Source organism: Panicum hallii, chromosome 9 (assembly GCF_002211085.1).
Source record: "Panicum hallii strain FIL2 chromosome 9, PHallii_v3.1, whole genome shotgun sequence".
Taxonomy (NCBI): Eukaryota; Viridiplantae; Streptophyta; class Magnoliopsida; order Poales; family Poaceae; genus Panicum; species Panicum hallii.
The window spans coordinates 1,064,802-1,076,817 of record NC_038050.1 but is presented as its reverse complement, the minus strand read 5'-3'; the positions used below and the strand labels follow the sequence as shown (position 1 = coordinate 1,076,817).

The following is a 12,016-nucleotide window of genomic DNA, read 5'->3' as shown; positions in this document are numbered from 1 at the left end:
TGACAAGACACGTCGCGTCGAGTCACCGCTGCACTTCCACCATGAACATTATTTCCACGAAATGAATCGGGATGACCTTTTCGTTTCACTGCTCCAGTAGTATTATTGACTAGCGGGAGACCGCCGTTGAGTCAATTAAAATTACTGCCCCGTAAGTACGCTGCATGCATCTCGAACCTCCTGCAAAATATACTGACCTCGACATTGTGATCCGGTCCATCGGGAGCATGCTAGAAAATGAAATTCTGAGGCCAGCCAGGCTAGAGTTACAGTTACTATGAGCTCGCATTTCCTCACGGCCATTTTTTTTAACAGTCAGCGGGCAGCTTTAGGAAATGCTTGTTGGCTCTTGAATCACAAAACGTTCTACTGTAGTACGTGGATGGAGAGGCAGAGGGGCTTCCCGCTTCCCTTTCTTTTTCTCCCCCCCCTGGACACACCTTGGGACATGGATAATCTGATGCTCATTTCAAGGACGACGGCGGCCAGATTAATTATGGTAATCCTACCATCAGGGGCGGAGCTACAGCCTCTCACCAGGGTCCGCCGACCCCGGCGAGTTTTGTAAAATGCAATGGAAATCACGGTTCATATTTGTTAACTGTGCTTGCTTGATGACCCCGTCGTTTGATAGATATGATCCCGGTGAGCTTGTGGCCTGGTTAACCATAACTACGCCTGCATGCGTCGGCCTTGGTGCGCACGCGCAGCAACCAGGGAAGCACGACGAGCGAGCAGATGGATTTGGGGAACGGGAATCAACGTGAGGCTCTGAATCTTGAGCCGTAGTAGTACTGTATGTGCCCAAGTGGGAGGAGCTGCCTCGGAATTGCTCCTGGAACTGTCTGTCATTCATGCAGCCGGCTTCGTTTGGGGTGGGAGGCATGTGCTCAAGAAGATTCGGAGCAGGAGCATTCATGGACCTGTTTCTCGTCGTTGCTTGTACCGAATGGGCAACAGCACGGGATGGAAACTTGAAGGGCACAGACGAATCGCCGTTAACAATTTCATTTCGGCATGCCTATCGATCATATCTGCCACGACCATCCGGTACTTGTGGCTTGTTTTCGTGCGACAGGGAACTAGAAGGATTTTTGTTAAGTGTTACGCAAATCCTGTTCCTCTTCTAGAAATGCGGCACGGAGTCATGGAGAGGAGAGGTGGTTCCATTTTGATGGTATACGAGTTTACTGTCATCCTAAGCTGACATTGATGAGACGATAGGGAATTGGCGTGCTCGATGAACCTTCAACGAATAGTAAGTACTGTATGCTCCACGAACAAGAGAGACCGGAAGATTCCCTTCCTCTCCAAGTTGGGCATCATGTTCCAATCATCACTGCTCCCACTAACCCATTAAACAAATCGACTGCCGGACTGTGCAAATACCAGGCTCTGAAAAATGTAAAGAATGGAACCTTCTGATCCCAGCTCTGAGAGCATGCATGCTACCCACGACTTTGGGTCAAAGCAAACGCCTCTGCTCTCAAGAGTCAAGATAGCAAGCGAGGCGGCACCCTTGCCTCGCCGGAAAGATACTACACGCGCTCCTCACTCACCTAGCTACTACTGTTCCTTCCGCAGCAGCATCCTCATTTGCGCCCTGTCGGAGTTGGGATCGGCGGATCACACCCTCAGACAGGTAAGTCTCTGTTGGAGGGCTGATGAGATGAGAGCTGGCATGGCATGTGGGCATGCTGAATCTCAAAAACGTTCGGGGCCAGGCGGAAACGACAGCGCCACTCTCTGTTCCCTTCACCATTGATGGCGAGGCCTCAATTTCTGGAGGCTTTGTTTCTGGGACCCAAACCGACCCGTGTGAGCTGGAATCCGGTGATCGCAATTGAGATCAAGAACAGTCTCGCTCAGCCGAGCTGGAACAAGAACAGACATTGCGGCTTGGTGGGTGCTTAAAATGGTTGTTCGGAGAAACAAATGCCGGTCCCATCCCCATGTTGTGACGACCACCTAGCGGGCAAGCAAAGCAGCCTTGTCCATGCACACATGGTAAGGTTAGCAGCAGCTGTTTGGGTTTGGGTTTGGGTTTGTGTATCATCTCCTAGTCCCTCCTGGCCAGGTGATTTGTTTTCAGGAACCAGCATGGGGTGATTAATGCTCTTGGCCTGCTACAGAACGGACCCCTCACCAACCGTCCGTCTTGGCATGGCAGGTGGCCAGGGGCGTCACTACTGTTTTGTTGGTTGTGCGTTCCTCACTCCTCTCCAGGCCTGGCCTCATTAGCAGGTAGCTAGCCACTAACCGGCTCATCATGGTTTCTCTGTAGCTCCGGCTCTAACTGATCGCCCATTTAACTACCACTAGTCGCTCCACTCCAGTACTACCCCACTACCAAACATTCTTCCTCGATCTCCTTTGTCCATGTGCAATCATGAACGATGAGCTTGTGTGTGTAACCACCACCGTCTCTGCCCGCAGCCTGCCCATGTGTTGGTGGCGTGAGGAGGACCCGTCCTTTGGCCGCGTGTCACCTGGTTGGCTGGGTGTGCCAGTGCCGCTGTGCCTGATCGGCATCGTCGGCTCGAGGTGCCGGCCGGTGATGCAAACCATTTTTTTTTGTTTCTGCGCCGGTGAGGTGGTTGAGCGCAGTGGCGGTGGACTGGTGGCAGGCAGCGGAAGAGGGCGGCGGTGGTTCCGTGTAGGGGTGCCTGCGGCCTGCCTTGCCCCGTGCGCAACAGGACAGGGTGAGCGGAGCAAGTGGCGGCCTGCCGTCTCGCGGCCGGTGGCCTGCCCGCAGCGCAGACACAGGTCAGGCAGCTCGTGCCGTCGTGCGTGTGCGTGCGCAGGCCCTGCTCGCTGGTGCCCCCATTTGCCAAAGTCAAGGATGAGATTCCGACCGGCCGAACAATCTTCTGGGCCGGCCTGCCGGATACAACGACATTCTAGACCGTCTCAGGCCTGCAAGGAGCCCAAAATCTGCATGAATCCCGTGTGGGCCGGACGGAGCGGCTGGCGATCTGCTGCGCGGCCGTCGGAAAACAGAAAGACGGTCCAAATGGGCCTGCACTGTGGGCCTTAAATTATATTCCAAACCCACCGAGCCTGTCATGCTCGCACTTCGCGTGCTCCGTACGCGGAATGGGCCTGTCAACCACAAAAAGCGTCTGGGACCCACACACGTATCCGCGCATCTCGGCCTTTTTGCTTTTTCTGGGTTCCGTTTCTAGCAGCCGCTCCACTCTTGCTTCCTTCCCCTCCTCCTGCTTGGTTCGTTCCGCTTCCTCGGTTCGTCCCCCCTTCGCCCCGCCGACGCACCCGAGTCTCTCGATCACGCGAGCACGCGCGCGGCGCGCCCCAGCGAGAGAGAAGCATGGCGGAGGCGGCGGCCAACGGGGACGTGCGCGGCGGCGGGGTGCCGCGTCCGACCAACCCCATGGTCACGCCGCTGCTCACCGACCTCTACCAGTTCACCATGGCCTACGCCTACTGGAAGGCCGGCAAGCACCTAGACCGCGCAGTGTTAGACCCCTAAACCCCTTTTCCCCATTTCCCCTCCTCGCCCTAACTCTTCCGCGCTCCCTTTGGCTCTGCTGCCCCCCCGATTCGTTGTGTCAGCTTACACTTAAACTCCAGTGGGGTAGTGACGATTTTGGGCCAGTGGGGGAGGGACTGATCGGTTTCGCTCCGCCTCTGATTAGGCGGGATTAGGTAATCACTTGGAGGTTTTTTAATCGTGTGATAGGCTGAGCGAATCGTGAGGACTGTGGTCTAGCTTACGCTCAATTATGAGCAGATAGGAGCTCTGCTCGGCAATTTCGTTTCACTATGTGTCAGGACAATATTTTATCCAGGCTGTACTTGGTAGTGTAGTACAGTTTTTGCAAGTGTGTACATTACAGGTTAGTTTGTTAAGATTTTACAGTATGAGCTTCTATGGTAGTGCCACAGTTCTTCCACTTGGCAGTCTTCGGATTTAGTCTTACATATGCCCATGAGCACGTACTTATTGTCAACTTAAAATGGTTCTCAGCTTTGATCTTTACTTCCGGAAAAATCCATTTGCCGGCGAGTTCACCATCTTCGGTGGCCTTGAGGAGTGTATAAGATTCATTGCTAACTTCAAGATCACAGAGGAGGAAATCAAATTTCTACAAACTGTCATGCCTACTTGTGAGGTGGGATTGCTAGTCTTGTCGAAAACCTGGATCTTGTTACGGGAAATTCTGCATTATGTAAAGCTGAAAAATATTTGTACCTATTGTTAACATGCTCAACTGTGCTCATTTGACAATACATGATTCCTTCCACGTCTTCTGGCAATCAACTAATTTATGCTTCCCCCCCTTTTGCAGGATGGCTTCTTTGAGTACCTCAGTTCGATTGACTGCTCAGATGTGGAGGTTTATGCCATCCCTGAGGGTTATGTTGTGTTCCCTAAAGTTCCACTGATGAGAATTGAAGGACCTGTTGCTGTAAGTACCAGGAGTAAGTTAGCAAGTAAAAACACTTCACAAAAGTGGCCGTTGTAGATTGGTAATACATTCGTTTTAGCACGCATTGGTATTCCAGTTTTACCATACATTGAGATTGTGATGTTTTTCCCAGGTTGTCCAGCTTCTTGAAACTCCATTTCTAAGTCTGGTCAACTATGCCTCTCTAGTTACCACAAATGCGGCAAGGCACCGACTTGTAGCAGGGAAGTCAAAGAATTTACTTGAGTTTGGACTTCGACGGGCTCAAGTGGGTCTTACTTTTCATGCTTTTTTCCTTGCTCATTGAACCTCTGTATGTTAGACCAATAAATACTCATCTGTCAGGGGCCTGATGGAGGAATCAGTGCATCAAGATATTCTTATATGGGAGGCTTTGATGCAACAAGGTTGGCTTTGCTCACTCAATGAACACAGTCCTGTAGCTCTAGAATCCTCTACGCTCTGACTTTAACTAGCCATTTTAAGTAATCTAAAGGAATTGTCTAAAACTCAAGAATAGTGACATGTGCTATATTGTCATATAGATGTTAGATCATAATGAGTTGATAGATATTCTACCGCAGTACGTATACTTGATCTTACAATCCTAGAAGTGTATTACTTGAAGGAAGGGCAGTTGTCATCATCATCATAATAATCTGATATCTACCTGAACAGCAATGTTGCAGCAGGAAGATTGTTTGGTATACCAATACGGGGGACTCATTCACATGCATTTGTGAGCTCCTTCATGGTCAGTGCTGTTTTCTTGATGCCGTTTATCAATATTAGAAACATTGAAACATTATTCCTGCTCTGATTATTCTGCCTTCTGTAGTTAGATCTGATGCTTCTTTAGTAATGTACAGATTTTGTTTATCAGATTCAGATAGTCCAAGCATGCCATAGGTCCTCTTTGTCCATTTGCGTAATTCCAGGATTAACCTACCATTTCAGAGCTTGAGAAATGGCGGGCCTGTTAGGTAGTTTGCATACTGGGCCTAAGTTTCCTAGTTGGCTTGCATTGGACAACCTAGATGACCATATTTCATTCATCAACCCAGACGATTTGTCAGGTACCACCCCGTTCCTATTCAAATACAAAATAATGTGGGCAGAAGTATCTAATTTGGCAATAATAGCATCACATTTTCCCCGTACATAAGTCTAGCAGACATAATATTCACCCAACCAACTGACCAAGAGGTGTCAGGATTGGAAATTTTGAAACTTGCACATGAGTTAAATGTAGAAGGTGCAGTCAGGGATCAAATGCTTTGCACTGGGCAGCGAGATATTATGTTATGAACTTTGCAACTATGTTATTGAACCTTTTGTTCCGGATGAGAAAGTAAAGCTACTCTATTTATTCCCAGTGGAGTTCTGCTCAAATGTTTCTTCTGCAGGGTCTTCATGAAATCACTGACAAAGGACTAACTAGTTCTGATGGTTCAAACAAACGTGAAGATTTCGTTTCTCTGGTGCAGAACTGGCTGATCAGAATTCAGGTTCCTCATGTTACATATTAATTAATACCTGCTCATCTTTGGAAAAGCATGCTGAATTATATATTTCATGTACACTTATTCTTTTTGTTCTTGCAAGTTTCAATCCCCCCCCCCTATTCTGAAGTTACAGTGCTTCTATTTATAATTTGTTTTCACGTTATTATCAGGATTCTAGTTCATTGCGTGGTACCTTTGGAGAAACAAGTCAAAGTGAGTTGGCTGCATTCACGTCATATGCATTGGCATTCCCAAATTCCTTCCTGGCCTTGGTTGACACGTATGATGTAAGTTGATCTCTGTCAGTAATTTTATCTTTATGCTTTCTGTGGCATGCCAAAAAAAAACAAACCTTTCTTCTGTTAATGTTTCCCCCCCTGGACTGGATAAACATCGTGGACACCATAATGATTTCTTGCAAGGAAAAAAAAAACGACCAACCAAGGAGGAACTACTATGTGGAGTTGTTAATAATAAGAAATAGGCACCCAAGTTCAAGTTGTAGAGAGCTAGATTTCGTGCAACCAAAATCTTCATGTCATTCTTTTTTGCTTCTTATTTTCCACTGGATATATTATAGGCATCTAACCTGCATCTATTCAGATCTGCCAGTGTTGTGATTATTTATGCCGACTTCAGCTTGCTAGACATAGTGGATTAATAGTGAGATAGTGAATGTTTAGGGAAGACCTTGATAGAATTAACACCTCAACTAATGTTCTATCTGAGCACTGCTGATATTTAAGTACATGCCACTACTAGGTCATGAGAAGTGGAGTGCCCAACTTCTGTGCTGTTGCTTTAGCCCTCAATGATATGGGGTAATTTTCTCTAAGCTCCTCCTTAATACTTGGCTTATATTTGCCCAACTTGCTTCTGTTATACTGGAACTTGTAGCTGAAGAATATCACAAAAATAGAAGGGACTTCTCACTATGTGCATGTCTCCATCTTTTTAGCATTCCTTCCATTGTACTCAAATAAACACAGTTTCGAGGTTCCTTGTTGCCTAACTTACCTAGAATTGATGCCATGAATATCTAGGAACCACTGTTGTTATATGTAACAGCGAATAACCAAAACTTTCTCCCTAACAAGAATTTTTGGGCTTAGGCACCAACACCAGTGCTTGATCTTGGCTCTTTGCTTTAGGAATTTGCTGCTCTAAGCACATTATTTTCTGTTACTGTTTGCATGTGACTATTAGTTTCTTTGATATTTCAACAACAAATATTCTAGGAATTGTTTATTATACTTGATAAGTTTATTCAAGGAAAAAAATATACTTGACTTGCAAATTTTATCTAGAAATGGCTTGCTAGTTGCTATCGTATTTTAAGAAAAAAAGCAGCAGAAGCATGTAACTCACAGATACTTCATAGATCCTTTAGTTCTCCAGATATTTTACTTGACATTTGGATCAATTAGTGTTTGTTAAGTATTGAAAAGCAATTTTTATTGACAAGCATTGTCGCCATTGGCATTTACAGAAGTTTTCATTGCAGGTATAAGGCGGTCGGAATTAGGTTAGACTCTGGTGATTTAGCATACCTATCTGTTGAGACCCGCAAGTTCTTCCATGCAATTGAAAAAGATTTTGGGGTTGTTGGCTTTGGGAAAATGAATATTACAGCAAGCAATGATCTTAATGAAGAAACTATAGATGCTCTAAACAAGCAGGTAATCTACATAAGTACCCATTCAAAACTGTTGGTGATGTCGTAGTATGTGTATTTCTCTCCTTTAATGGGCTTGGAAATATTGCAAGTTTGTGCTAATGATATGTGTAATCCAATGGTCTTATATCATTAACTAAACAATATGTGCTCGTAGCTTTAATTATGGCTACTGACTAGCACATATCTAATACATAATGGAACAGCATGGTCCTGCTACTAACTGGAAAAAGATTATTTATTTATGCTAAATGCATGTTATCATCTGGATTACTGGTGGCACTAAACCTGCTTGTGGAAATCCTTCTCTGCTTAGTTCTTAGTTATGATGAATCCAACACAACACATGGTTGTGCAATAAGCAGGCTCAAATGTACAAGTCTGTGATAAACATGTGCGTGCTCACACTAATTACATTTATCATATCACGACAATCTATACATGATTATTGGCATTTTTGTGTAGGGCCACGAGGTAGATGCATTTGGTATTGGCACCTACCTGGTTACATGCTATGCACAAGCCGCACTCGGTTGTGTATTCAAATTAGTTGAGATTAACAAACAGCCTCGCATTAAACTCTCTGAAGATGTCACAAAGGTATGTATGCCATTATTCATAGCAGAAACAAGTTTAGTTGTCTTTGATGCATCCAAAAAGACTGAAACTTTGATAGATAAGCTTGTGTGTTAGTGTTTGATTTTGGGGAGCAGGTGAGGCTCCAATCTTGGATGCCCTTTAGATAGAAAGGCTAAAGAAAGGGTTGTAAAGTTTAGGGCTGATCACAACCATTTGATTTTAAGGTCCTTTTACTTTTAGGTTGTTAAACTTTTAGCTTTTGCTGTCAATATAATGAGACCAAGCCAGCTGCAATTGGCACTGCAATTATTCACAATTTCCAGCCTCCACTTTGTGTTCTAGTTCTAACAAACTTTACTTGTCTGCTCCAGGTATCAATACCATGTAAGAAAAAATGCTACAGATTGTATGGCAAAGAAGGATATCCGTTGGTTGATATAATGACTGGTGAAGATGAGCCAAGCCCAAAGGTAAACCATATCCATGGTAATACTTATAAGCAGTGAGCTTGCATAAAAGAACGTTTCACTTCGAAACTTTAGGCCACCTAGCACATACAATTTCTTCTTTGGGTATGCCATAGTTATTGTTTTATGAAATCTGAAACAGCTGGTGGGCTATGTCATTTCTCGTTATTTTATAGATTGGCGAAAGGCTGCTGTGTCGTCACCCTTTCAATGAATCAAAGAGAGCATATGTTGTTCCACAGCATGTTGAGGAATTATTGAAGTGCTACTGGCCTGGAAATTCATGTATGAACGCCACCTGAGTAACTTCTGCATAGTGTTCATTGCCTTACCCTATCTGTCTGTGCTAATGTTCCAATCCTTCCTGTACTATGCCAGTTGCCTTTCATGAAGCATATTCACATAAACTGACGCATTTAAGACTACAGCTAATTCACTTTAGATACTGGAAGTAATGACAAAGTGGCTAAAAGTATGAGTGATTGCATTTGCTAACTTCAATTGAGAAGAAAATTAAAAATTGCAATTCCAGACTACCACCCTAGTCAACATTTTGTGATATAGCCGCTAATACGGTGTTGGGAAAAAAATACGGTACTAGTACTGGCATTGCCTAAATAATTTCTTGTTATTACAACTTGTCATGATAATCATCACAACCAAATGTAGAATAGGGTTTCTGCCAACAGGCATAGTGCACTGCTATCATAACAGCTGCATTGCCATAGCAGGAGGGAATACTGCTATCATAACAGCTGCATTTCGGTTTAAAATTGTTAGATGGATCAAATTGTTACGTATTTAAGCTGGGCGTCACTAATGTCAAAATTTGCTGTCATTGGTGAAGCCGATTCACGGGAGGAGCTTCCATCCCTCCACGAGATTAGGACTCGGTGCATCCAGCATCTGGACCGAATGAGGCCAGACCATATGAGGAGGCTGAACCCAACCCCTTACAAGGTCCTTGAACTCCTGACCTGGATGTTATTGGTGCCACAAACTTGACAATCTGATCAAACTTTCATTTCACTCTATCTATGTGCTTGAACAGGTAAGCGTGAGTGCTAAGCTGTACGACTTCATCCACTTCTTGTGGCTCAATGAAGCGCCCGTTGGAGAACTGCAATGAAGAAATGGGGTGGTGGGGCGCGCAAGGCTAACAGTAATGAACCGCTCCTAATAAGCTGTTGTCACGGGATCATTTTCTGCGGATGTTTTTACCATATCCGTGTTTCAGTAAAATGTGAGGAAAAAATATCATAAGCGAGCTGTTACGCACCGGGAATTAAGAGGATAACCGTACTGTTATGTATGACTGTATATGCTGGATAAAAAATACCTTGGCTGTGTAAATAAATAGGATGCGAAGCAAGCAATGCATGATTTGAGGGGGGAAAAACTTTTTCCTTGAAGTTACTCCGCCATTCCCTGCTGCTGAATTTTATGCTTTTAGATAGACTAGACTAGATACTATATTTTGTTGCGCGTATCGTTTTTGTTTCGAGGAAGAACAGGGAGAGAGACCGCAGCGGTCAAGACTCAGGACTGTCGAGGGCTGCCCTCATTGGCATCTCAACTCTTGTCAAGTGGAATCGGATCTGCACAGCCTTTTGCCTGGTACATATCTCCCCGACGCTGAGCACCCTTGGGATCGCCGGTTCCGACTCGCATGGAGAACGGCAGGGAGGAGGCGGAGAAAGCCTACAGATTCGCGGAGGAGCGCTTTGTCGCCGGCGATCTCGCCGTTCGGCCCGGAACGCCAAAAGGCTCTTCGCTTCGCTACCCGCCCTCCAGAACGCCGCCACCGCGTACGAGGTCCACGCCGCGGTGGCCGCCGCCGCACGCGGAGGAAGGAACTGGTACGTGGTGCTCGGCCTGCCGTCGGACTCCACGCACGAGGACATCAAGAAGCAGTACAAGCGCCTCTGCCTCGTCCTCCACCAAGAACCGCTCGGCCGCCGCCGACGGCGCGTTCAAGCTGCTCCAGCAGGCGTGGGAGGCGCTCTCGGCCCGGCACCCTCCGGGTCCCGCCTCCGCCTCCAAGCCGTCGAGAGCGCAGCCGCGGCGGACGTACGCGCCGCCGCCACGGGCTCCCCCTTCCTGGGCGAAGACGGGCCGTTGCGGGAGCCGACCACCACCGCCGGACTGGTCGTCTTTCGGCTTCACGCCGCCGCCCGAGCCCGACGGGTCGACGTTCGACTTCAAGGCGTGGCGGGCGGCGTACGCGCGCGCAAACGGGACCATCTACTGCGGGCACTGCGACTCGGAGTCCGCCGCGGAAGGCGCCAGCCACGGTAAGTCCGGCGAGAGGTGCCACTCGTGCGGCGCTCGCTTCAGCCCACCGCGGCGGAGCAGAGCAACCCCGGACACGGGCGCCTAGCCCCCGTCCCCGCCGCCTCGCGGGGAGGCGCCGCGGCAACACAACGGCGGGGAGTTCACGTGCCCCACGGCGTGCCCACGGCATGTGTAAGCTCCGGGGTCAAGCCTGCTCCTACGACGCCATGGTCCACGTGCACAGCAGCGACTCGGCCGCCGCTCTCTGAACTCTGAAGCTGCTTCTTCTTCTTCATCGTCACCATCTTGATGCAGGAAATCTCACGCTGCAAAAGTACGGGACTGTACGTGTGTGTCTTGCAGGTATGGCGCCGATTTGGACGAACGACGAAGACGCCATGTTTCCAAGCTTTGGGCGAAGACTTTTGCGAGCCAGGGAAGGTTTGCAATTTTGCACCAATGCATTGCTGCTACTTGCCACTGATTTGTTCGTTTGTTTTCTTTAAAAAAAAGCAGGGAAGGATGTGCAAGTCGTAACAATGTTTGGTGCCGTGGTTGTAAGTTGGTTATTACTGTGATCTTCTGCTTCTTTAGTCCTGAGTCTTGGTGCATGCAGAAACGATTTTAGCTCACATTACCTGTCAATGTTAATCCAGGAGAGCTTGGCTTGAGCAGGATATATACTTGTTTGGTTGTCAATTTTGAGCTATTTCTACTTACTACGTATTTATTTATCCTCTATTATCGAGCCAAAGACACAATAAAACATTGGTGTCAAACTTGAAACAGATGAGCTGTCAACCGGGAGGATCAGACCTGAAACGAGACGCTCAGAAACTCTGCGGGCTCAAGCTGCCAAGTGGCAAGTACACAAGGACCAGCACCGTGCGACTCACAACTCACCTCTCACAGGATGGATGGAAACCGTTGAACTCGGATACTAAAAAGAGATCGTATTTACTTTTGTAAAATAACGAACAAATTTTGTACGCAGGTCACTGGATCGAAACTGACGATCAAGCTAATTAGCAACCGGCACAAAGCAAATGTTTTAAGGCATCATAAGCACAAAGCCAATGTGACAAG

At 47.0% G+C, this 12,016-nt stretch overlaps 1 protein-coding gene across 3 annotated transcripts; it reads left to right on the top strand.

Moving 5' to 3' along the window:
• The first annotated feature begins 3,193 nt into the window (after window positions 1-3,193).
• On the top strand, window positions 3,194-10,069 carry LOC112876233 (nicotinate phosphoribosyltransferase 1-like). Of its 3 annotated transcripts, none has more exons than XM_025940296.1 (15): window positions 3,198-3,477; window positions 3,989-4,133; window positions 4,311-4,430; window positions 4,564-4,698; window positions 4,776-4,837; window positions 5,109-5,184; window positions 5,837-5,938; window positions 6,106-6,222; window positions 6,698-6,756; window positions 7,440-7,614; window positions 8,076-8,210; window positions 8,561-8,659; window positions 8,833-8,941; window positions 9,504-9,616; window positions 9,708-10,069. In XM_025940296.1, exons 1-15 carry the CDS (start codon window positions 3,329-3,331, stop codon window positions 9,783-9,785), a joined length of 1,674 nt encoding a protein of 557 aa, XP_025796081.1. In that variant the 5' UTR covers window positions 3,198-3,328; the 3' UTR covers window positions 9,786-10,069. The 3 variants fall into 3 exon arrangements, with proteins under 3 accessions (XP_025796082.1, XP_025796081.1, XP_025796083.1); XM_025940298.1 differs by lacking the exon at window positions 3,198-3,477 and adding an exon at window positions 3,518-3,666; XM_025940297.1 differs by lacking the exon at window positions 9,708-10,069 and having other exon boundaries at window positions 3,194-3,477; window positions 8,561-8,675; window positions 8,799-8,941; window positions 9,504-9,620.
• Window positions 10,070-12,016: the final 1,947 nt, after the last annotated feature.